The 26948-nt window shown below is 42.2% G+C and overlaps 1 protein-coding gene across 1 annotated transcript in view; it reads left to right on the top strand.

Moving 5' to 3' along the window:
• Positions 1 to 26948, top strand: part of XPR1 (xenotropic and polytropic retrovirus receptor 1) — a 110547-nt gene that overhangs the window by 5433 nt on the left and 78166 nt on the right. The window contains exon 2 of the mRNA XM_063165368.1: positions 1540 to 1591. Within this exon, the coding sequence (XP_063021438.1) occupies positions 1540 to 1591 (52 nt within the window). The remainder of the gene's footprint in view (positions 1 to 1539; positions 1592 to 26948) is intronic.

The following is a 26948-nucleotide window of genomic DNA, read 5'->3' as shown; positions in this document are numbered from 1 at the left end:
AACAGCACTCAGCTCCCAGCTGCTGAGCTGATGGTTTTTACCTCCAGGGTTTTTTGGGGGATTTGTCATTTAACCTGGGAGGTTTTCTCCTGGGGCACTGTGACACACACCTCTGCTTCTGCTGTCTTTCAGGATTATGGAAGTATGGGATACATTGAGAATCAGGCAGAATAGATAGGAACTAAGAAGACCTGAATTCCTTTTTTTGTGTTAGATTTCTGTGGGCTCAAGAATGAGGGAACAAGGTCAGGTTTTTGTGGTGGTGGAGGAGGGTACTCATGTTCAGTATGGGCATTAAGATGTGGGGTGTGTATATGCAAATCACTGTGCAGTAGGAATGGGCCCTTCCTTGTGGCTTTTAGTTCCGAAATGATGGCTCAGGTTATTCATAAAGTCCTAGAATGTTTTGGGTTGGGAGGGACATTTAAGATCATCTTGTTCCCACTCCCTGCCATGGGCAGGGACACCTTCCACTATCCCAGGTTGCTCCAAGCCCCATCCAGCCTGGCCTTGGACACTGCCAGGGGTGGGGCAGCCACAGCTTCTCTGGGCACCCTGTGCCAGGGCCTCACCAGCCTCACAGTAAAGATTTTTTCCCTATTATTTTACTCCAACCTGCCCTCTGTCAGTGTGAATCCATTCCCTCTTGTCCTGTCATTCCTGGCCACTGTCCCAAGTTCCTCCCCAGTTCTCTTGAGCCCCTTTAGGCAGTGGAAGGGGCTCTAAGGGCTCCCTGGAGCCTTCTCCAGCTGAACACGCCCAGCTCTCCCAGCCTGTCTCCATGGCAGAGGGGCTCCCACCCTCTGATCTTCACTGTGACCCTCCCCTGAACTCCCCTCACTCCCTCAGCCATTGATCAGAATTCAGTTCGTGTGGATGTGAGTGAGCAAACCTTTAACCTGTGCCTGGGGTAATACCAGCACCTCAGCAACTGCAAGGCAGCTCGTGGTGCCTCCAGCACCTGAAACCTGATTACTTAATTAATTCTGGCTGGTGCTAATGTTGCCCTTCAGTTCCCACCTCTAGAGCAGGCCATCACCCTTGCTTCCCTAATCTCCTTCATCATGTTGCCTTCAGCTTTCAGCATGTATGTGTATTTTTGTGATCCTCTGTAACAGTGATGAGAAATCCCTGAGGCTGCTTCTCCTCCATTTGCCTTGACAAACTCCTCTGTGTCACGCAACACTTCAGGTTTTGTGGTTATTTCCTCATTTTTTTTAATGTAAAGCCTTTACATCCTACCAACTGGGGAGCATTTTTCTGAAGGAAGATGTTGAAATGTACAGTTGGAATAAATTTTATAGATGATTAAGATAACAGGCTGGAGATAAAGCAGTCAGTAAACATGAACCTGTTTCACTTGTGAACAGAAATGTGTGTGATAGCCTTGACATCACGTCCCACAGCTTTCTGTGCCAGTCTGCAGGATAAAAGGGCTTTAATTGCTTTTGTTTTCAAACAGGCATATCAAAACAGTGTAATTTTTTTTTCCTCTTTTCATGCTAACTGTGTTCCTTGTTCTCTGCCCCTCCCTTGCAGGCTTTGAAGGAGATGCTATATGCAGCTGTGGACCAGGCCCCTTCTATAGAAGGTAAGGAAATTGAACCCACAGTTGTGTTTTTCTTGGCACTGTGTGCTGGACACGTAGTCCTGCTACTTTTCTGTCCTTAGTCCTCCTAAATTGGTAAACTTAATATCCTGATGGGCAAATGCCTGGCCTTCCACAGCCTGCATGCTATATTTGATTGTTAGAACTCTTTGTCCTCTTTTGTTGGGACAATAAATGGCTTTGTGTAGTTTGAGACAGCAACAGCTGGATTCCTCTTGCTTATAAGGTCATTCAGTGGTGGAAGTATTTTCTTCATGGCTTGAGAATAGAGCTTTGTTTTGCTGTGAGAGCCTGCCACTCTGGGAGATAGCTGTGCTGGAGAGACACTGGCTCCTGGCTTGGTACTGGTGATTTGAGCTGCAGGAGTCTCATCCTTTTGTTCTGTGTCCTCCCTGAATGCTCTGCTGCCTCTCCCATGTGCACATGAGTATATCTTCTTCTTTGCATGTGTTTATTGCCTTCTGACTGCTCTAGATTATTCTAGTAAGGTGTTTGGTTTTTAGCTCACTGAATTTTAAATGGTTTGTTTAATTAAGTGATGATCTCTGCAAAATTTCTTAATAGAGCCTTTTACTTTCTGTATCTTCCTTTTGTTGTCTTTAAAGTACTGAAGCCTCTGTGTTGCTTCACTCCTTACTTTCTTGCCCATCATGTGGATTTCTGGCTGCTTTATAACCTCCTTACCTTTATTATTTTCACTTTTATTGCAGAGTTAATTTTACTAATTTCTGAACATGGCCCTCTGGGTTTCGTGTATATTTCGTGTATATTTCGTGTATATTTCGTGTATATTTCGTGTATATTTCGTGTATATTTCGTGTATATTTCGTGTATATTTCGTGTATATTTCGTGTATATTTCGTGTATATTTCGTGTATATTTCGTGTATATTTCGTGTATATTTCGTGTATATTTCGTGTATATTTCGTGTATATTTCGTGTATATTTCGTGTATATTTCGTGTATATTTCGTGTATATTTCGTGTATATTTCGTGTATATTTCGTGTATATTTCGTGTATATTTCGTGTATATTTCGTGTATATTTCGTGTATATTTCGTGTATATTTCGTGTATATTTCGTGTATATTTCGTGTATATTTCGTGTATATTTCGTGTATATTTCTCGTATATTTCTCGTATATTTCTCGTATATTTCTCGTATATTTCTCGTATATTTCTCGTATATTTCTCGTATATTTCTCGTATATTTCTCGTATATTTCTCGTATATTTCTCGTATATTTCTCGTATATTTCTCGTATATTTCTCGTATATTTCTCGTATATTTCTCGTATATTTCTCGTATATTTCTCGTATATTTCTCGTATATTTCTCGTATATTTCTCGTATATTTCTCGTATATTTCTCTCGTATATTTCTCTCGTATATTTCTCTCGTATATTTTTCGTATATTTCTCTCGTATATTTTTCGTATATTTCTCGTATATTTCTCTTGTATATTTTTCGTATATTTCTCGTATATTTCTCTTGTATATTTTTCGTATATTTCTCGTATATTTCTCTTGTATATTTTTCGTATATTTCTCTTGTATATTTGTAGAGCAGGAGAACAAGTGCTGCTCCTGGTGTAGTCAGTTGTCTAACATCAGCAATGCTGGTCACTCTAAATGTTAGGCCATTAATTACTTTCCTTTTGTTGATTAGAACTGGGAAGTGAGGTGTGCCATAGTTAATATAATGTGATTTTTTTTTTAAATTCAACTCAACTTCACCTGTTTTTTGATTAGAATTTTAAAGCCAGAGCTGCAATAATTAATAGCTGAAGAGAGTGTGTGTAGGATGGGGCAGTCTGCCCTTAAACTCTTCAGAGGTGCATTCCAAGCTGAAGACTTTGTGGAATCAATGCTCAGGCAGGTGTAAATTTTAAATTTAACCTGACACTTAGTAGCTCACTCAACTCATTGTGCTGATTTTGTTAACAAAATCATACTTTTCTCTAAATACAGATCCTATAACTAGGTTTCTAAAGGTTATGGCCCTAGAATCCAAAATCTATGGGTTATCTTTGGAAAAGTCAACATGCAGTGGCAAAGAGGAAAGTCTTGCTTTATTATTTTAAAGTAGCAAAATTCCATAAAACCCACCCACAAACCTCTCTCCTCTAGAGCATAAGACTATGAGGAACTGAAGTTTTCTGTGTAGGCCTAACTGACTGTGGTAACTTTTAAAGACAAGTTACTAACGTTATTGAAAATCCAGCAATATTTTTATGGGGGACTGGAACAATTATAAGACTTTTTTCCTTCCTCTCTTCTGTCCGTTGGTTTATTATTGACAGTGTGAGCAAATGGTGTCTGTGCTGATGGGACTTTGTAGTCTGATGTTGGAATGTGACTTCCTGGGCTTGGCCAGGGTTATCTGGGATTTCAAGGTGGTCTTGAATTGTAAAGTGTTATAATTCAGCATTTTGATTTCTCTGTTTTCAGTGCTTGTGCTGCAGTGGTGTTCTGTAATGTGCTGTGATGTTTGTTTGGCAAAGCAAGAGGAGGGGAAGAATTAAATGATATATTTATGCTCTTTTAAACACTGTTAGAGTTTTGACCTGTGCTTCTGCCTCCTCTGATGCTGTAAAAACCTCAACAAAAGGAAAGCAATGACTTAAGACAGTTTCCATCTGTAGAACAATGTTCTGTTCATTTTTGGAGGGGTTGGGTGTTTTCCTCTGTACTATAGAGAATATAATCCAAACAGTTGTGAGCCACTCCTATTTAAATCTGTCTGTCTGACCTGCCCTTAAGTGCAGAGCAGTTCCACTAATTCCTTCACCTTTCGTGCTGGAGATAAATCAACACCATTTTTCCATCCCTGTTGCTTGCATCCTTCTCTTTTTTAAGCCCTTCTGCCTTTGTTCATAGATACTTTGGGCCAGGTTTAGTACTTGACTGCACACAAACCGTGCTCAGAACCCTGCTCTAGTCCCTATCACAGGATTTGGAGCAAGTTCTTGTATTTTGGGAGGGAATGGAGCAGCTATTGTCAGGGGCTGGCTGTTGGCCTGCATGTTTCCAGTTTAATATGGATTTTGCAATGGATACTTGTGTGTTGTTTTGAGCTCAGCACAGAGACTACAGGGCTGTGCTACTGAAACCCAGCCTCCCAGTATGAGCCTGATGTAATCTCATTTTAGACTGGTCTAACTAAAATCCATTTGCTAATTGATCTCGTTGATCACAGACACGCTGCAGAGCTCCAGAGCTGGCTTTGATTTACCTTGCATGAATTGTAAGCTAATCTTTGGATAATATATTGGATTGTGAAGACAAGGGAGTTTTGTACAGCAAAGCTGAGGCTGTTCCTGGTTCTTATTCTGCTTGGCTGGATGTGTGATCTGGCATTTGTGAATGAATTTCTTAGATTTCTGCTGCAGGCTGCTTACTATGTCAGTCAGTAAAATTTGTGGATAGACAGAAATGCTTCCTCTTCCCTTAGTAGAATGCTGAAAGCACTTTGGAAATTCTTTAAAACAACAAAAAAAGTGCTACCCATGCAAGGCATGTTGTAAATAATGGCAAGGGAGGTAATAGGTGAGCCATCCATCATGAACAGCTTTCTGTGGGTTTGTATTTAGGTATTTTCTGTGTGTGGATGGGTAAACAAAGCTAACTTCAGAATGACTCCTAAAGTTTTGCAAGGGATAGTTGCTTATGCTGCTTTAGTGGACAAAGTGCTGCTGGGAAGAGGGTCTTGGCTCTAAATTGTGCAGGTTATTCTGTGATTATTTATCATGGTGACCCTTCTCCCTGTGCTACATTGAATCACACCTATGTCTACCTGCTTTTTCCTATTTTTGGGTAATAAAGGGACTGTGATTTGAACAAAAACCCTTGTAGAGGTGGATAAGCAAAACCTGTCAAGGCTTTATGGTAGGAGGAGATTGTTTGTAGCTGTCCCCACACACAATTCCAAGGTGGTGTGGCTCCCTGTGTTTCATGAGAGTTACTCCAGACTGTAGCATGTCTTTTCTGGCAGTTCCTGGCTGTACACATAGATTTCTTTAATCTGTTCAAAGATACATTTTTTTTCATCCATCTGGCTCCTTTGTAATGACAGTTTCTTTATGCCAGTGTTATTCCTCCAGATGCTCCTCATCTTTTTACAAGGCAATCCCCTGATGAAACCTGCACCATCCTTCCACCTGAGCAACATCTGTACTAAATTAGTGCTCAGTCTGTTAATTCAATCCCTGCACATCACTGGGAGAGGTATCAAATGCTGCTGGATTCCCAGCTGTACCATGAGCCTTGCTTGGCTTTCTGGAGAGTTCTTTGGAGCGTGTTTGCTTCCTTAGCTGTTGCCTTCTGCTCACTGTTAGCAGAACAAGGGAGATGAGTGGATGCTGTTCCCAGGATATCATTCCCAGCTCCTTGTGGCACAGCAGGAAGGCCTGAATGCAAGTGTGCCAAACCAGGCATCCTTTTGTGACCCTAAGGCACCTTTAGCAAGAATCTGTGATGGTTTAGAGGCTAAACCCGAGCATAGCTCTGCTTTCCTCTGAGGCAGAATGTGCGGTACGGCAAAAACATGAAATTCTGACCTCACTGGGAGCATGCTGGGGTGGTTTTTTTGTTGATTCCTTGTCCTCCCACTGCTTCCTGTTCCATTTGTCACCTAAGTAAAGCAGGTTAGTGGACCATTGTTGCTGGGAGTGCTGCTGATTATTCCACTTGGTGAGCAGCTGTGTCGGCATCTCCCCGAGCTCCTCACGGTGCTGCCGCGGCCACCAAAGTGCAGCTGTAAATTATTCATCCCCATTTTCTGCTCCAATGGACAGGGGCCACTCTAAATAATATTTCCTCGAATATTTGCCTTTCAGATATTTAAATTTATCCTCTCTTTAATACTTGTGTAAACAAATATCGTTGGGTAATATCAGATGGTACAGGAGCGTCCTGTTGTGTCCTCCCATTATGGGAATTATTTAACCCCAATTCTGAATTCCAGTGGCACCTTTCAAACAAGGATCACACTGGTTCTGTGGGGATGGAATGGTGTATCAGGGTAGGAGTGGGGAGTACAGATGCTCTAGGGTAGAATTCAAACCCCAAAGTAAGAGGTGGTGCTAAAGCAACGTGAATTGGTAGGGGAAAAGCTTTAGTGGTGACAGATATCCTCTGCTGGTGCTGTAACATTTGTGGTCTCCTGTTTGCTCCTGATGGATTAGGAAAGCAAGAGATGCAAGTTTGGGACATTCTGAGAGTGCCAGCACTGGCAGCATGTCCCATGTTACTCCACCCTTGTTTCTGCTTTCATTTGTAAAGCACTTGCTCTGTTGACTGACAGCTACAGATCTTTAGCTTGGATTTATTTCTGTTACTGAACAGACAAAAGAGTGTTCTTTAGGGGCATAAATAATCTTGGTGAATAAGTAGGGTGTAGGACATCACATTCTTTTTCTTTCCAGAGGAAGTTATGAGCCTGACAGTTTTTGTTACATGCAGACATGCTTTGTAGGGTTGATCAAAGGCTTATGATTTGTCTGTGTATATGCAGATGCCTTCTTTTTATTTCCAAATAAACATTTATTTCCAATTGCACAAGCTTACTTTGTAGAGGCTTGAGGTTTTGTTTACATGGGAAATGCTTAAGGCTTTAAAAGAGTCTTCAGCAGAAGTGCTGCGCATCAGAAGCAGTCACAAAGAGATTATTGCTTGGTCTTTATTTCAGCATGTTGTCACACACCCACAAGGACAGGGGGGTTGGTGTCCTACACCCCAGATTGATTCTCCTTGATTCTGTCTAGGCTGTAATTCAACCTCTGTATTTATAATTAGTATGTAAACTAACAAAAAAATATATATATAATCCCATGACAATCCTCTTGTCAGTTGGAGATTTGATGCCATGTATTGGATTAGCTGTAAAAAATAGGTTGTTGGGCTTGTGGCAAATGTTATCTCCCAGAGTGTGCAAAAGGTGGACAGGAGGAGAGCTTGGCAGCACACCAGCATTTAGAGAAGGAGATGCCTGGTTTCTCTTCCCCTGGAGCAATAAAATTTGAAAGGTAAACAGTGCATATGGTTGGAGTAGGGTTCAGAGAGAACAGCTGGATGCTCACTAAAATATTTGGAGCACAGATGCCTGTGTGCAAATGTGGAGTACCGTGTGTTCATGTCAAAGTCATTTTGCTGTCAGGAGCGGCTCAGGGCTCACAGCAAGCCAGCACAGACACTGCTTTGTACCCAGCCCTGCCACTCTCTGTGCCTGCAGAGCAGCCCACACTGCTGGCACAGTGACCTCCTCCGGGGTGATGAGCACCAGGAGCCTGAACTGTGCTCAGCCAGTCAGCAGGGTAACGTGGGTGGGGAGCAAAGGCCAGGTGAGGCACAGAGCTGGAGTCACAGAATGGCATCAGACAGTGGTTTGGGTTGGAAGGGACTCATAAAGGTCATCTAGTCCAGCCCTCCTGACGTGGGAAGGGACACCTTCCACTGTCCCAGGTTGCTCCAAGATCTGTCCAACCTGGCCTTGAACACTTTCAGGGATGGGGCAGCCACAGTTTCTGTGGGCAACCTATGCCAGTGCCTCCTCACCCTCACTGTGAAAAAACCATCTTCCTTACATGTCATCTAAACTGACCCTCTTTCAGATAGAAACCATTATCCCCTGTCCTAACACAACAGCTCTGCTAGAAAGTCTGTCCCCAGGCTAATTGGGTGATTGAAAGTTGATTGTGGAGACAACCAGCCAATACAAGGTTGGATGACATTACTGTCCCACAGACCACAGGTCCTCAAGTTGTGGTCTGACAGCACATTCAGGACCTGCTGGTGTGCCCAGGGTCCTGTCCTGCCTTCTTATAAACCAGAAAGTCTCCTGGAGGCAGTGGAGCCTCCCTGGGGCTCTTGGGGTGCTGTGGGAACACACAGGGAACCAAGAAGCTCATGGGGGTAGGTGCTTTATCAGGTTGATCACCATTTCTTTATGAAGGAACTTGTGATTGCAGTCAGTGGAAATGCTGGACTTCCTCACCCTTTCCATTTACCTCATGGCCAGCTCCTGGCTGATTCTCTGCTTCATCTGCGTGGACAAGCCTGGAAACTTGTGTTGCTGCTGAGCAAACCTTCAGCCTTTTGCTGTGCTCTGAGCAGCAGCTCAGATTGCTCTGACACGTTCATGCTGAGTGAAAAACTCGAGTCCTAGGTGTACCCAAAAACAGGCTGATGGCTTAGGAAGAGGCAGTTTATTGAATCATTGTGGAGGTACCAGTTGTGGGTTTCTCTGTGTCTGGATTGAAGGCACCTGAGACAGCAGTTCATGTTGGGACTCAGGTATTTATTATTTCTTATCAGTGAAATAGTGTCACTACTGTGAGTTCTGCAGCTTTTCATTAGCAGGCACAAAATGGCCAACAATCTCTTGTTACAAAGTCTTTGAAGACCAAACAATCCAATTAAGAACTGACACCTGGATAATTTTCCCTTTTAACCCAATAACTGATCCCAAAGAGCCCCCAATGCAGACTTTTCTGCCCAATTACAAAATGCCACCCAAACCCATGAAGAAGAAACCCAGGACCACACCCTGTGCCCTCCATCTTGCTTCCATCCACAGCACACTAAAAATCCCAAACCCTAAATTTCTCACCCAGTGATACACCTGCACTGCTCTCTATAATCTATTTCACACTTTTGTGGGTTCCAGTCTATCTTGAATTCTAGGAAACTTTCTCCATGAATGAGGGTCAGAGTCAGTGCTGCCCTGGGGGTCAGGGCACCCCAGAGCACACAGAGAAATATTCCCTGTGGTGTCCTGGGTTTGCACAGGTTCTGAGTTGGAAGGGTTGTGAAGTCCCAGCTCTTGTTATCCCTGCCCAGGACCATCCTCAGAGTCACACCATGTGCCTGAGAGCTCTGTCCAAAAGCTCCTTGAGCTCTGTCAGGCTTGGTGCTGTGACCAGTTCCCTGGGGAGCCTGTTCAGTGCCCAGACTCCCTCTGGATGAGGAACCTTTTCCTGATATCCAACCTAACCCTGCCCTGACACAGCTTCAGGCCATTCCCTCCCTGCCACTGGGCACCAGAGGGCAGAGATCAATGCCTGTCCCTCTTCTTCCCCTCACGAGGAAGATGAAGGTTGTGCTGAGTCTCCTTTTCTGCAGGCTGAACAAGCCCTCAGCCTCTCTCAGATGGTTTCCCCTCTAGACCCTTCACCGTTTTGCTCTGTAACTTTGTCCTGTGCCCTTTTCCCCTTTATTTCAGCATCCTTTGGTACCGGGTGCTCAGAGGTGTTAAAGCCAGGATAATCCAGGAGCTGGGGAGGTGCAGGAGGTCAGGGTGGGAGCTGGACCTGGCAGCCCAGGGCTGACCTAGAGCCAGCTTTGCCTGGCAGGTCTGAAACCTTCTGCTGCAGAAGGGATGGAGATGGTTCCTTAATGATGTAGGATAAGAGCAACATCAGAAATGCTCAGCTGGGTCTTTTCCCTTTTTAAAATTATTTTTTCTTTTTCCTTCCTGCATTTGCTTTCCCATACACTAAGATGCCTTAGAGGAATTAACAGTGCTTGTAATTTAGCTGGAATGTGCCAGGTTTCATGCTAATGGTCAGAGCTCAAGGGTTGGAAAGTGGATTTGCACTGCTGGAAGATTGGCAGGCAGCACTCCTGAGACAGCAGTGAGATACCAGGCAGCACAGTGCCTGTACACATGAGAGCACTGCACATGTTTATGCAAGAGGCCAGTATTTATTGCTTTGTTTCAAAAAAAAGGCTTCTCCAGACATCTTAACAGCAAGATTTAGTGTGTGTGTGAGGCAGCCTCTGGCTTTCTAGACATTCCTTTGGCACTGTGTTTGATATAGGTGACTTGAATTATTAGACAATTAGGATTTTTGGATGAGACTGTAGCTACTCAGTGAATAATGCAACATGAATTAAGGTTGATTGGTTTCTCTCTCTTTAAAAATTCATTCTGTGGCCAAGGGAATGAGCAGAGTGTCCCTGGAAGGAGAGCTCATTCTTCTACATCGTAGCTGCTTGTGAGATGCTTCAGAAAAATGGCCATGGAGTGGTGACATCTCTGTGGGATGTGGTGCAGGACCCAAGGCTGTCCCTCTTCCTGGAGTGGTCCTTTGTGTTCTCTTCATCTGCAGGAAGGCCACAACACGCAGGGAATAATGCACAATTGGTCTCCCAACATGAGAAGGTCTGTCTCTTGGATTAGGTAATTTTACAACTTGCAACAACGTGGCAAAAAGTCAACCCAGTCCTGGTGACTTCTCCTTTCTGAAGTGAAAATGAAAGCTAGTTGCATATTTCACCTGTGTTGTTTTTTTAAACATTGTATCTGTAGCCTTATAGCTTGACATCAAGCAGATTAAGAATTCATTTTAAAATGTGCTTTTTGTAAATACATAATCTTTAGTTACAGCTTAAAACTACAGAGCTACAGCATCTTGGTTTTACAAAGCCACTGTTAAAAAAATTGCTTCAAAAATTTCTATATTATTCTATTTATTACACGGCCATGTAGTTAAGATATTTTAGATTGTTTTATGCTGCCTTTGTTGAGTGTGGTGACCTTTTCTCCCTAAATTAGCACAGCCTAAGTGTGCAAGCCTGGTCCTATAGTCTGGTTCTTTTGGAAACTGAGAAGGGAAAACCACGGAGAGGTATAAAGCATATTTTACTAACCTCTGGTTTGAGAAGAGTACATAAAATTCCTTAGTTGTAAGGCAGCAGCACCATGAGTCAGAGTTGTCTATGTTTAACTAAAAATCACAAAGAAAACTGCCTGAGAAGACACAAATTTACTTTTTAAAGTGGTTTTTCTCTGTCCAGGGTGGTGACTGGGATCGCAGAGGGCACAGACATCCCTGGGATGGTGCAAAGCCTTTCTGGGCACTGACTGTTCTCAAATTGTGCACTCAGCAGCTTGGCTTCCCCTCTGCAAGGGGGAAACCTTGTTTATCTCCTAGGAGATGGAAAACCAATTTCTACTTCTTGATGAGAAGCTGGCAGGCTATTTGACTAAACAAGAAAGGCAAGGCAGTGTGGCCAAGAGGAGGGGAATATAAATACCAATATAAATGCAATTTATTTTGCATGTGCTATATAGCCCCAAGCACACGTTTTAGAGGGGGAGTGAGAATTTTCTGCACGCTGAAATGCCAGCTCTAAATAGAAAAAGAGGCAAATTTGACATCCAGACTGTGTTTATAACCTTGGTTTTATTTTTACTGTAATTGCTTTTGCATGCTTTTATAAATGCTCCTAAATTTTGTGGGGCAAAGTGCAGAGGAGCTGCAGAGATCAGTGTGGGTGAGCTGATAACTTGGGATCTGCCTTGTCCCACGGTTGCAGACTTGTTCTGACATGTGGCCAAGGCTGCTGCTCTGGAAGCTCCTTGCTGGGATCCCATCCCTGCACCCTCTGGGAGTCACAGGGCTCCGTGCCAGCCTGTCAGCTCTGCCATGGCTCAGCCAGAGGGGGAAAATGGGCACTGCTGCTCTAAACACCCATTTTTAATTTCCATTCTCTCCTCTTCCAGCTGATTGATCATTTCTGGTATGAGTTCGTTGTGAATTTTTTGGGTTGAGTGCTGTGTGTCAGGGCATTGGTGTGGTTGCTGAGGGTGAACCCAGGTCCTTTATGGGCTCAGCTGCAGGAGTGAGTCACAGGAGAGGCAGTAAAATGGGGTAATAATGAGCAGAATTGGCTGGTGGACCTATAAAGTGAGTTCTATAAAGAGCTTAATGGGATTTGGCTTTTACTTCAGTGTTTTGGTGTGGCTTTGTCTTCGTTGATCAGAAGTAGCAATCAGGAAGTGATGAGAAAAATAACCTGAGAGCCTGATGTGGCATTCTATGTTATTTCATGGTCCTTGAGCTCTGCAGCAGTCCAAGGCAAAAGTCACTTTCTCCCCTGCCCAGCCACAGGAGAACACACTTCTCCATGAGAAACCTTTGTTCTGCCTGCACCTTGGTGAATAAAAGTGCAGGAAAACAACTTTGGGAAGTTTCATGTGCTTCTGAAGCCTTTGGGAGAGTGCAGTTCACTCTCATCCAGAGACAAGAAAGCTTCCCAGGGAGGATGAAGGAAAGGAGAAATCAAAATACCTTGTGCTTGTCTGTGATCAAGCTAGATTGAATCATTCTCACAGGTGGTATTTGTGTACATAGACATTGCATCTTGGATGCTGGAGGTGATGATTTTGACAGTCATTTATGGTGTGGATTTAATTATTACGGCATCAATAAGGTTCGTTTATTAAAGCTTCACGTTTCAAAGGATAAAATATAAATTGTAAAATATAGATTGTAAATGAAATTGAAAATGAAAATATGGATTGTAAATGAAAATATAGATTGTAAATGAAATTTTGAGCAGTTGGAGGCAGAGAGGATAGAGACAGGATTCTGAGCTTGAAGGGCTGGCCACACCTGATCATCCCCATCTGCTGTCCTGACCCTGCTGAAAAGTGTCTGGTGGTTCTGGTCAGCACTTCAGATCCTGCAAAAATCCCCCATGCATGTGTGAGTTTTAGCAATATATCAGCAGCAGGGAGCCTGACACAGCTTTATTGCAGTTCCCTTCAGCAGATGTCCTTTTTGTGGTGAGGCCTTGGGAAGGGAAGGAGCGAGGAGGGTGATGAGTGGAGGGATCATGTGTGTGTGCAGCCAGCATGGCAGGAGCTGCTCAGGGCTCCATCCTGCTGCCTGCCTCACATTTCCATGGGCTGAGGGCACTGCTCTCTGCCTTTGCTGGATTCAAGGTCTCAGATCAAATCCTGTGTCTCAAATCCGCAATCCTGTGTTTAATTCTAAGCTTTGGCTCAGGCCCAAAGTTCTGAGGGTTCCCTGCATTTTGGGTTGCAACATCTCCCCCTTCTTTTGGCACCAAGAACACTCCTTTGATGGGTTTTGTGAAAAATGCATATTTTATGATTGGCTTTTTGCAATCATTCAAATGAATATTATATGTGTTGTGTTAGAAAGTTATGCTGTATTCATTCTCTTAAGTACTGTGTTAAATATAGTTTTGGGTTATAAAAAAATGTTAAAATAGAAACTATGCTATGTAGGATTTTTTTTTAAGGAAAGAACTTGCAGTGAGATGGCAGCCACAGGACACCTGAATCTTTCAGAGAAAGAGAATTTATTGCCCCATTATCAGGAGAAACTAACTTCTTCCCACCTCGAAGGTGTTGTTAGGATTCAGAGGAAGAAGATGATGATGACCAGACAGAATCCTGTATTTGAATGGAATTTTTGCATCATGTATGAAGTGTATGAATATTCAACAGGTTATTGTTTTTAAGGGTTAATCCTCTGTTAATGTGGGTCCTTTTTTGGGCTTATTTTGCCCAGAAAAGGTGCCCGGACTGTCCATTACTCTTTGTCTCTATTGCCTCATATTGTCCTAATTCAAATTGTCCAAATTATTATTACTGTAATTGTGTTACTATTTTTATAATCATTTTATTACTATTAAACTTTTAAAATTTTAAAAACATGTGATTGGCATTTTTCACAGGTTTGTCAATCATCTTTTGTGTACACTGGAGCAGGCAAGGCACAGCTATAAATCTTAAAATCTTTCCACCATGGTGCAAGGCTCAATTTATGAAGTAGATCATCCAAGTCTGGTGGATCATTTTGCCTCTGGGTTTGTCTGCACCCATGTCCTCTTGGAGGGGAAGATCAGTTTGCTACCAGTGATGTTAAATAGGGCTTTTAACTAAAGCCTTAAAGGCTCCAAAAGTCCTGACAAAAGAGCTTTCAAATCTTCCCCTCCTGTGTTAGAGATCCAAATGCAGCTCAGCTAGAATTGATCTGCACCAGTTTCAGTTTCTTCTACTTTCAGGCAGCTCCTCCAGGTTCAGTTCCAGGTGTTGCTCTCAGGGTAGATGTGGTGGTAGCACCTGAGATGGAGCAGATGTTCTTCCAGCTCAGGAGGAATCCAGCATTGGAAGGAGCCCGATGTGGGCTTGGACTTGCCTGAGCACAAATCCAAGTAATGAATTAGTCATCAGGCAGAGAATTCACCTCCCTGGGGGCATGGAGAGGAGGCTGGCACAGCCCAGCTGCCAGTCAGGAATTGCTGATGCAGGAACTCTCCACCAGCTGAGAAGGTTCCCCTGCTGCTGGTAATACAATACATGAGGGCTCAGTTGCCAGATCCTTCACTTTGGCATTTCAGTAGCAACACGAGGCCTTCATGGCAAGTTCATGGTCTCTTTACCCAACCTACAGAGATAATTAACTGCAAACCTTAATTGTGGCAACTCTGCTGTCTCCTGCATGTGAGGCAATTTTATTGGGGCCTTTTTGTGTGGTCAGCAGGGCGTGCCAGAGGGTTTTTCCATCTCCATCTGTTTTGGGAGTGATTTCATGGTTACTGAGGTATATGGGTCACAGTGGGGTGAGTTTGGGATGAAGTGTTTCTGCTCTGTCAGCCTTGTACCACCTTGGCCACAATTCTCATTTTGTTTTGGTTTGGTTTAATTTTCCTCTCTTGTTTTGCATTCAGCAGCAGCACGTGGCTCATGGTGGCTGTTCTCATGTGTGATAATTATTTTCTGAGATGTTTGGAAGCTTTATCAAGTGAGGAAGGGGAATTACAGCTGTAATTGTGTGCTGTTCTCTGCATAATTAGCTCAACCTCTATTTGATATTTTCACTTACATGCACTCTTTCTGTCTTTGGAGTGGTTAAAAGCTTCTGTCATTATTCTTTTCCTGCCTTCTGAATTTCCCCAGCATAACCCCCAGCTATGCCAATGCTTAGGGGAGTTGCCATTATGGCTCTTGGCCAAACTCTCAATTTTTCTGTTACCTTTGCTGGACAAGCACCATGTGCAGTAGCAGATAAATGAGTGATTCTCTGCTGCAGCAAGGGGAAGGGGCACAAGAACTTCAAGATAATGGTTGTTACTGTGGGCTTTCAAATTATTTTTTTTTAATAATGAATAGTACCTTCCAAATTTTAGCTTCAAGTTTGCCTAAACTTTCTGGTACCTAAAGGGCTTTATTTTTGTTAAGACCTATACTGAACTGTGTTGGAAGTGCAAAATGAGAATATTGCAGGGGGGTTTATTCCATGCACTGCAGATGAAATTTCTGTGAAACTTTTTACTTGCACTCTTTGCTCTGAATATTTTGCTGTTACTTCAGCCAGGATCGTGTTGGAGTTTGAAAATGGTCTCCTTGTGAGAGCACAGTCTAGAGAATGAAGTGCTCAGTTTCTGTAATGTTGCTGTATCACCACTTTATATCTCTTGCAGGAGATTCACATGAAATAATCTAAATTTAAAAAAAAAGAGGGGGAACAAGTTTGGATGTAGTGCTAAATTCACAACTTCCTTAAGTTATTTTGTAATGTCTGTCAGACCTTGCAGTCCTCATGTGATTCTGCTGTTGGGAGATGTTTGAAAAGAGGAAGTGAAACCAAACATCTCAGAATAATATCTGAGGTCAGTGCAGGTTTTTGTCTTTTAGGAGTTGCTTGTAACTGTAACTCAAACAGTTGATATTATTTTAATTAATTATTTTATGTCAGATGAAAATAGTTAGCTGCAACAGAATGGAGAAAACTGCCACTGTGGCTTCTCTTCCCATTCTTATCTTTACATTTTCCAATCCTTAGGCTAGGCTAAGGCAATACATCTTGGACTGCTTGGGAACTGGTGTTTTGTCATTCTCCATTTTTCAATTTGAAGTTTATTTACAGAAATCAGCAAAAATAAGGAAGTGCTTCACGTGCAATGCTCAGTCAGAATTGACAACTTCCCTTTTTGAGGGGCTGGATACAGATTTGTGTTGGGTCATCATTCAGTTTTTAATCTTTCAAGACTGGCATTACTGATATTTTTTAATACTGATTTCTGTATTAATACTGTTTCTGGATTTTTAGTTTGACTCCAGTTCTGCTGTGTTGGAAGTGAGCGCAGCTGCTTCACACTGGGGTTGTGCAGCCCTAATTCCTTCTGCTCTGCATAACATTGCCATGAGCTTCCTTGGAAAGTTGATTTATCTAGAGCTTCAGTTTCCTCCGTTGGAGTGTGACAAGAGGTTATTTGAACAGAAAACAAAGGCTCAAATAGCTATTTGAAATCTAAACAGAGCAGGGAGTGTGCCATCTGAGAGCCAGCTCTCTCTGCTTTATCTACTGCTGCTCTTGCTCACCACGCTTGGGGGAACTTTTTGTTGGTGGGGAGGAAAGGTCCCAGTTGGGCTGCAGATCCTGGAGCTGTTTCTGAGGAGAGGAGAAGAGGAGGCAGAATCCACAGAATCCACCCACCCCTGCCCAACGCCCTCAAATTCATCTCCTGGGCTTCCCTTCAGTGCGTGGGAGAAAAACTATCTGCTCAGATCCTACCAAGAAATGGCCCATTTAATAAGCGTTCTGTAGATTTATTTATTTACAAATATCCCTGGTCTGTAATTAAGGAAGGCAGCTCTTTTCTGTGCTGCCTGGTGCTCACTTGCAGGCTGGGAGCTGCACGGGATGAGTGACTGCATCCGTCTGTTCCAAACAAGCAGCTCTGCAGCTGATCAAAGCAGCAGGATTAGGCTGCTCCTGTGGAATTCCACTGGTGAGGAGGGGATAAACAAATAGCAGCTCTGAAGCAGACCTACATGAACTGACAGGCTTTGTTGTCAACAGGATAATGGGAATTATTTGATGGTTTGATTTGGTTGGGTTTTAACAGAAGTGCTGTTCTTTCTAGTGGGATATTTGCTCTTCAAAGCCCAAACAACTGGGTTACTCCTGATGGAAAGCTGCTCTGCACACAGTTCCATGGGCAGGGCAAAGTTTATCTTCACCAAGCTGTAAGCATAGCATCCTTTGGGGATGTGGGTTTTCCAAACGTTTTTCTTACAAAGAGAGTTTTTGGTTCACACACATCTATTAATAGCCTGAATTAAAACCTGCATGGATGCTCTCATATCTGTCTTATAAAGCAGCACGTTTATCTCAGACATGGAGAAGAACAGGAAACAAGCAATATGTCATGGATTACATTTGCCTTTTGGGCTCTAGATGACAAGTCAGGCTGTCTTTCCCACCACCACATTTCTGCTTTTATAATTCACCAGATAGTCTCACCTAAATTGCATTTATTCTGTTCAAAGGCAGTCCTTTTGTTTTCTCTTTAATACTGCTTTTTATTCATCCAAAGTGCACCTCTATGAATAGTAAGTACATGATATGAGCCCATAAAATCATCTGAATGTAAAAAGAAACAGCTTTTAGAACAAATAAATTTTTTCACGTTCTGCATTTAAGCATTTAAAATTATTTTCAAAAACCTAGTTTTTGTAGGTTGAATTGAAGTTTGTGCAAATTTCAGTGGCCAATTAAATAATAAAATAAATAAATGAACAGCACAAACTTTGATCCAGTGTTTTTGGAATTGTATCTGTGGAAATGCCCCTGTCCCTGTCTAGAAAGAGCCAGTGGAATGACTAAACCAGCTGCTATCAGCTGTGGACTCATTTTGGTGCACAGTGAGGTTCTTGTCTCTTCTCTTTCATTGTTGTTTTATTTCAGGTTAGAAACCAGTAAAAAGTCAGAGTTCCCTGTTAAATGAAGAGTAGAAATACGTCAGTGTGTCTACTACAATCTGTTTCCACTTACTGCTCCTGTCAAATTGGTTACATTCACAAAGCACAAGTAGCATTTGTGGTACAGGATCATTTTTAAAGGCAGTTTTTTGTGTAATAGCTTTTCCTTGTCATTTTATTTTTATTACAGCTTTCTTCTTACTGTAGAGTGAAGAATTTTACGTCTGGAATAGGACTCGGTGTCTGATTCTTTGACAAGCTCATTCTGAGTCTGGCTGTGTCTCACTTTTATTGATTACAGTATTTATTTTCTGTATTTTGGGTACCTAATTTAGTAGCTGGTAACCGAAGACATTTGTGTATTCTGTAAAATTTCAGTGTGAGGGTTTGAGCTTGGATTATGTGCTGCTCTTGGGGAGTGGAGGAGGAAGAGGAGGAAGCAGAAAAGTGTGGTTTGCTTTCTGGGCAAGGAGTGAATTCCTGCAGAAGGCATGGCACTGGGCAAGGGGCAAAACCAACACTGCTGATGGTCCTGAGCTGTTTTCACTCCTTGTGTTGGCTAAATCTTGTAAAATTGTTGGAGCTGTGACTCTCTTACAGAGGAGAGTAAGATAATGTAAGTAAGCTCAGAGCCTTTTCTCCACTACACTGTTGATACAGGACATTTTTTCCTTGTTATTGCCAGACTACCTGAAATGTAGCTTGCTTATCTCCCATGGAAAACTCTCATTTCTGGGGGTCAGGTCTGTCTGCCTTGCCTCTGAAGTTAAATTAGCTGGTTTGGTGTATGGGCTGTTGCTTGTAACATTTTTTTGTGGAATTTTATGGAAGTGTTGTTGAGAGTGTGGGTATGAGTATCAAGGCAGGCTTTGATGTGAGCCTTGTTAGACATCATCATCCTTCTTGCCTGTAGATGGAGGCCACTGAAAGAGCACAGGAACATTCTCCTAGAAACCATGGACAGTGTAGAGCAAGGCTGCAGAAAATGCCTTGTGGTGGTTGGCACGATGGAGAAGCACAAAGAGATTTGGTGGTGGGTCCTGAGCAACTTGGAGCTTGTTCCCAAATTATTTTTGCTTCAAAATCACCTCCTGTGGCATTTGTTCAGTTAAGCCACTGGGTGTTTTCTACAATCTGCACTCTCCTGAGCTTCCCCCTTTGTGTCTTTTCCCTCAAAATGATCCTTTCAGTGTAGTGATTGGACTAATTTAGTTTTGTGGGCATCTTATGCCAGTCACTCCTGTTCTGGCTGTGGGCAGAAGCTCTTTCATAACAGCCAGGTTACACCTCATCCCCTGACCCACTGCTGTGGCTGGTTCTGGTGTCAAAATTTACTTACAATAAACTTCATTTTAATTTCCCTTAGCAGTTGGTGCTGGCAGAGAGCAAGGATCTGATGTTCTGATCAGAGAGAGCAGGAGGGAATTTGTTCTCTGCTGCTTTATGCCCCTCACCAGAGGTGTGAGACCAGCATCTCCTGCTCTGCCATGGATCTGATGGAATTTCAGACCTTGTGCTGTGCATTAGCATTTTAATTTTTTATATTTAACCTGTTTAACCTTCCACTTTACATCTTTCAAGCATTCCCTGGTTGGGGGAAAAGTGATATTTGTTTGATTTGGAATCAATGTTTAGCTTTAATCAGCAGTGTGTCGTTAAGAACGTTATCACAGTGGAAGCCTGAGGGTTTAAAAAAAAATAAATCTATGACTTCTCTCTGTTCTTGCTGTTTGTGTATGGAAGTGTGTTGGAACGTTCCCTGGTGATGCTAGTACTTCATTTGAATAACTTGGAAGTGTGGTTTCTTATAATGAGTAAATTTATCCTGTGGAAGGAATTTAATCATCTATATATATATTTTTTTTTTTTTTGCATTACTTCCTCACACCTAGTTGGAAATTTATGATACCTGGTGGAGTTTCCAGGACCCTTAAGGACTTGCAATGTTAAAATCATTCATTAACTGTTCTAATGATGTGACTTCTAAGGCATGCCTGTGTGCTTCAGGGCAAGCAGATCTAATGACAAATACCTGACACCTGGCCTAAATTGCAGAAACACAGGATCACTAAGGTTGGAAAAGACCTCTGGGATCCCTGAGTCCCCTGTGAATCGTGTTCACCACTAAACCGTGTCCCCAGGGGCCACATCCACACATTTTTGAGCACTTCCAGTGATGGTGATTCCAGCACTTCCTGGGACAGCCTGGTCCAAAGCCTGACCAGCCTTTCAGTGAAGAAGTTTTTTGTAATATCCAATGTAAACCTCCTCTGGCTGAGCCTTTTTCCTTTGTCCTGTCGTGTGTTACCTGGGAGAAGAGACTGACTGAGAAGAGAAATGAAAACTTCTCCTTAAATCCATCTGGACTGATGATGTGACTGTTAAAAACTTTATGGAAAAAATAAAAGGAACAAAATGTAGTGGTAGGTCAGATGATGATAGATGGGCAGTGTACATGGATATATTTATTTGTCAGATACTTTTTGCAGGACTAAAAGACTTGGCACAGGATTTTCTCCCAAATGTTAATGAAGGATTTGGTTTGTTGGTGTTCTGTTGTTGAAATCAATTGATACAGTTTTGAAGACACTTTCTTTTACACCTACAAAGGCAAAAATCGTTTCCCAGTCAAGCAAACAGATCTATATTTTCCTGTGATTGATGTAGGCTGATATGGGTGGCATTTGAAATTCAAACTGCAGGCAGCTTCTGACATCTCTGTTGCAGGTGGCTTATCTGAGGTGGACCTGTAGATAAGGCCGCTGTGTAGGCCTCTTCCAGCATTTAATGTCAGAAAGCTGAGCTAAAATGAGTTAATTTTATTAACAGAGCTAAGTTTGGGGAATTATAAAAGGAGGTGGTAATTTGCTAAAGTGTTTTTTAAAGAGCAGTCAACCTGAGTCTTTGCATTCAGGACGTCAGTAGATGGAAACAAGAATAACAAAAGTTGAAGTTTTTCAAGGTAGAAGAGAAGCAGTTCATCTAACAAAAGCCATAATGTCAGGAACAGAGAAAAACCAGCTTCTTGAGAGAAATTCTATCTGCTGGTTTGTCTTGGTGATCCTGCAGGAGTTTGCCTGCTTGTGGATTTTCACTGAGCAGTGGAGTAAATTCCCTTGGACTTGGCTGGTAATGGCTTCACCTGTGCTTTGTCACTGAGTGCTGACAGAAAGGCACACTGGCACCACAGAGTTTGTTTAGATTTGCCCAAATGGAGTTTTAGTGTCTGTTAGAAATGAATTGTAGTACCAGGTACATCTCTTGAAAGTGCTTGTTGGAAGGTTGCCTTTTGTGCCAGGATGAGGAGGGAGAAGTTATCTTGTTGGTACAGCTGTAAACTGAAAATAAACCTAAAATTGAACCTAAAGGTAATTTTCTGTTACTGTGTGTGGAAGTGATCATTTGGAGCCTGGAATGCTCCACAGGGAGTAACAGAACCAGTCCCACTGGAATTAGTAGGAAATCAGAGCTGAGAACCAAACACTGAGGCACCACCACCACTCGTGGCTTTCCTTCTGCTGCTTTCTTTCCTCTTTCCCTGCTGGGATGGGAAGTCCCCAGTGACATTTCTCACAAAGGCAGAGTGTTCCTAGGAAAAATGGGGAAAAATAAGATTCTGGAGCCAGCCATGGGTTGTGGTGGCTCAGTAACCACGGGATACTTGAACAATACAGAGAGGTATGTGGAGGACAGCACACATTCTCCAGCTCTAGGCAAGAACTGGTTTGCTTGCATTTCCTTTAGAGGAACAATCAGGCTTGTTAAGATGATTAATTAATGGAGTTTTCAGCCATTAATCATTCTAAAGACCAGTATGGGTAGCCTGCAGTAAAATCCATTAACATGCCATGACCCTGTGCTAATTGTTAAACTCTTGCTCTGTGAGCAGCTCAGTGCTGAAATGTGGAAGGCAATGGGGTAAAAAAGGCTCCCTCACCTATGAAAATATTGAGTTATTGGTAAAACTTGTAATAATGCTGTCTCTCCTGTTGTTGACTGGCTTAAGTAGAGTGTGTCATTAATGCTATTAAAGTTATTAAGTAGGAGGGAGGAAGACATGATATGGAAAGGGAAAAATCAGTGCATCATCATCTGGTATAACCTTGGCCGCGTGTCAGGTTGATCTATATGAGAACTCATTTAAAACCTGTTTATTTAAACTATTTCACATGCAGTTCACTGGGCTTGGAAAATAAAAATGAGGGGAAAATGAGCATAGTCAATGTTTCAGATGAACCATGGGTTTCATGTGACTGTGATTGGAGTGATACACTGGAAATAAGTGCCCAGTGGACTTGCTAACTGAAAGCAGTCTTTCAAAACCTAGGCAAAATGTCAGTGACAGCTACAGACAAACTTTGTAGAAGCAGTTTTCCACCACTCTTTTACAGGAGTAACATGAAAACCTACTTAAAGTAAAAATACAATGGGCTTAAAAGGATAGACAGTGCTTGAACTTAAAGGAGAATAATACTGAAGGTTAAGATGATTGCAGTGACCAAAATATTGATATAAGGCAATGCTGATCCCAAAAATGATGGATAAGATCCCCTGCATTTTGGTTAGAGGAGTCTGTGATTATCTTCATGTTCCTAATTGTATCAAAAGTGGTTATTTACATCTTATAAATTGATGTTTCAGGGTTGAGTCTGCAGGGTATTCTTGATGCTGTTCAGTTGATTGTGGAAACTAATCAGGGGAGAAAGACTTCTGGCAGCATTTACTCTCAGTCTCAGTGTGTTTTCATTTGAGTCAATTGAGAGCAAGACATTGACCTTCTCTTATAAAAAATACACCTGAACTCAAGATTCAGCTAAAAAAAAAACCAAACAAGACAAACAACAGGCAAACAAACCCCACCAAACACAAATCCTCACCGTTATAACATGTCAGGCTTAGACAAAAGGATTTGTAAATTAACTTTTTACTTTTTAAAATCCTTTACTGAAGGAAGACTTTATTTTATAGGAGATGCCACTTAGGGTGTGCAGTAGTGGTGAATTCTCTTTAAGGTGATGGCAAAGCTCTGATTTACTTCAAGACCCAATAAATCTCCCCTGGAAGTGCTGCTGGGGCTGTCAGGACTGTAAATGCTTGGACATGCACAAGGACACAGGCCTGCCCTTGCCATGGCAGCAAGCCTGATGCTGCTTTACAATTCTCTGTTTGAAACCCTCTGATGTTCCTGGGATGCTTTTGGTCTCTCAACTTCCAGGAAACTTTTTGAAACTTCCTTACAGAGCTCCAGCTTCAATGGATATTAAATATCATTTGTCCAATGCAAGCCATCCCTTATCTGTTCCAGCAGCCTTCAGATAGCAGCATTCAAAGAGAGCAAAATGCTTCCCTCAGTCCTGTGTTTTTTTTGCTTTACTGTCTTCAAACAAGTTCATTTTGTGATGTTCATCCATTTGCCCAAGTTTCTTATCTCTGCAATCCAGGCTTGAGGATTCACGTGCAGACCTGGTGTTTTGGGATGTGGAGGGGATGGCTTTGAGGGTTACAAGTTCTGTTATCTCAATTATTGGGTACTTTTGCATTTCTGCTGTTAATCTTCGTTACTACTGTAGAACTGCTTAAAACTGTGCATTTTAAGAGAGTGAATGGTGAGGAATTGAGTTTTTTGCTATCACAAATGCTGGCATTCCTCTGCCACGGGAATCTAGCTGAAGAGTGGGGCTGTGGTTTTGTGACACAGCCCGTGAGCAAGTCTGGAGGTTCTGTTCTTTGGATCTCAACAACTGCGGGTTATTCTGTCCCAGTTTCACCCTGTGCTGATATTTCTCCACCCCTAGAATGTGTGCACACAGAAGATTACTCCTAGGAGGATAAATTCCTATTTATACCCCCAGAACATGCTACTCATTTGTAGGAGGGAACTGCATGTTCATGATATATATTTAATTATATAAATATCATTAATTCCATGGTTTCCTTTCCTCAAATCACTGGTTTCCCATGGCTTTAAGGCAAGCTGGTGATAAACTGAGGCTGGTGGAAGGGAAGCTGATCTCTCCAGGGTTCCACCAGCTTCCTGTGGGTGAGGTGGGCCAGCAAATGCTGAGATTTTTGTTTTACAACCACTCTTGCAACCAAATTGAGTTTTTTGGAGCTCATGTTACCATTGAGAAGAGGATATCAGGTCTTTTAAGATGCTTTCATATTGAGATGAGACCATTGAGGTTTCTGTGAGAGTTGTGGGCAGTTTATGCAAAGACCCTCCAAGGTGCTTCTGCTCTTCATTTGCAGACAAATTGAACTCCTTGCTTGTCATACAAGTCAGGAAAGTGGAGTGGATGGCAGCCTGAAAGGTTTTGTGTGGCACACACAATTAAAAAAAATTGTTTGGCGTCCATAAAAATGTTATTTGAGGAATGCATAGACTTTTCCCAGCCCAGAAAAATGTGGGATTTTTCTGTAGTCTGCACAATTACAACCGAAAGGACTTTGTTCATGCTTCAAAAACATGATTTGTATTGGCAACAGAGCCCAGGGATCTTTAACTTTCTGAAAGTTTGGATCATGTGAGAATTCTCTGTGATAAAACAGTAAAACTGTTAATTTTCTACTAGCAATTGGGTCATCTTTCACTGAAAGATGAGTTTAAAATAACCAAAAACCTTGCTCAAAGAGGAATATTTGGTAATAGGTCTGGTGCAGACAGACCCACAGGCTTTTCATCACATGAGAGTTTGGACCTTATTATTTAGTGCAGTTTAAAACACAAGGAACTTTAAAATCTAAATTTAATTCCTACATAGAAATTAGACATCTTTAGAAGCTGGAATGTATTCTCACAACAACTTTCATCTTATTTTAGATGAACATCTCCTGAGGTCACTCCTCTTTCTGTTTTGAAGCTCACACTGCCACAACATCATAATTAAATGGGATGCTCCTTCTAACTTTAACATGTATTGTTTGATGGGTTTTTTTGAGACATGAGAAACTGAAATAGCTTAAATTAGCATGGTGAGAGAAAAACAGATTGCTATTCATTGAAAAATAGAAGGAATCGAGCCAGTATTTATTTTGCATTTATAGCTGGTGATTTATTTCAGGTCCATAGCAATGAGCAATCAGCTGTTTTATCTATCTGCAGTCAAGTTAAGGAAAGCTGCTGACATGATCTCCAGTTAATCTCTGTGCTCATCTGAGACTTAAGAGCTGCTGAAATAATGAGAACATATCCCCTCTGTTACAGCATTTGAAGTGATGGGTTTTTAGCATCCACACAATACTGCACAAGCCAGTGAAACCTCATAAGTCTTTTTAAACAAAACCTCTCCACTTGGTTGATCATTTGGATTGGGTGGGTAATGCAAGATAGCTTGAAATGTATTTCTATCAGAAAGGATAATTTGAAAATTGGTCTTTTCTAGCCTACAGTGTCTGAATAATTCTGGTGCTTGAAGTGTCTTCTCTGGTGATCAGCAAAGCACATTTTTCAGTAAGTTCTAGAGAATAAAGAAATAATTGTGCTGAATACTTTTAAAGTATCTTTGCCTTAGCTATCCTGCTTGGAGAGAAAATTCCTGTTCTAGGTAGGAAATACTGATATTAACTGGAGTGAAAGAAAGGGAAGAGGGGAAAACCTGTGCTGTGGTATGAAGATCTACCCTAAGTTTCACCTCTGTTGCCATTTGTGAGATTATTTGATAGCACTAAGACCCCATGTATCTGAAAAGAAACAGACAAGAATTTCTCCCTTGGCACTCCTTTGTTCAGATATAAAAAGCTTTGGATTGTTTTGCTGGAGCTTCAGCACTTCACCTTGTCAGGTGCTGAGGTAAGGAGCTGAGATCTGTTTTGGAGCCTTGGTGTGTTATTTTAGTGTCCTGGCTTGGTCACCACCCCTGCTATCTGATAGCCTCAATCCATCATGGAAACCTCCCTGGCTCGTGGCTTTCAGCTCTGCTGGCTTGTCGTGAATGATTATTTCCACTTGCTGTGCCTGTGGATGTGGTGCCTTCTGCTGCCTTTCCTGAGCTGGAGTCACTCTGGGTGTTTCATTAACAAAACCCTGTAACTGCCCAGGCTGGTGATGCTGAATTGTTGATGGACTTGAGACTCAGCTGTTGCTGTCTCAGTAGGGTTTGGGTGGCCTTCATGTGCAGCTGTCACACAGTGGAATGTGTAATGTGTATGTTTGAATCTGGCCCGTATACCTATTATTCTCCAGCTTCTGAATATTGATGGATTACTACATAACTCTTAAATTTAAAAAAAAATTCCCTGTTTTGGGAAAAAAAATTTGCCTGTTTTGTTCTTGAGCTCTGGAACTGAGATTTTTTTTTTGCCCCCCTCACATTTTTCTCATGTGGTGATTCTGGTGTCTGACACCAGTACAAGTTTTTTCTTTACAAGTGCCTTTGGGCAGAAACATGTCTGAACAGGCTTCCAGGGAGTTTCATTCTCTCCTGTCTACCTACTCCCTGTCTTACCTGAGGAAGGTGCTGATAAAACTTTGGGGCAAGGGGTGAGAGAGGTATCATTGGAAGGCAGATGTGCAGAAACTGAGCTGAAATGGTCACACATTCTGGGCCTAAACTGCTGGAGATTGACAAAGAGATGGGGTCTCCATGATTTACATGCATGAAGCTGTTTATTGATACACCTTTATTGATACACCTTTATTGATACACATAGCTGAGTTTATACACCTTTTCAGCTATAGCTGGAAATAGCACAACCATAACATTTATGTCATTTGATGCCTTGTGAAGGCTGAAGTAGAACAGAGGCTGGACAGAGCTAAAGAATAAAGCAGGGATTTATTAAAGGCCTCAATGGATCCACTTTGGGCAGCACAAGAGC

The sequence above is a fragment of the Melospiza melodia genome, chromosome 11, assembly GCF_035770615.1.
Source record: "Melospiza melodia melodia isolate bMelMel2 chromosome 11, bMelMel2.pri, whole genome shotgun sequence".
In the NCBI taxonomy this organism is placed as follows: Eukaryota; Metazoa; Chordata; class Aves; order Passeriformes; family Passerellidae; genus Melospiza; species Melospiza melodia.
This window is presented reverse-complemented; position numbering and strand designations above follow the sequence as displayed.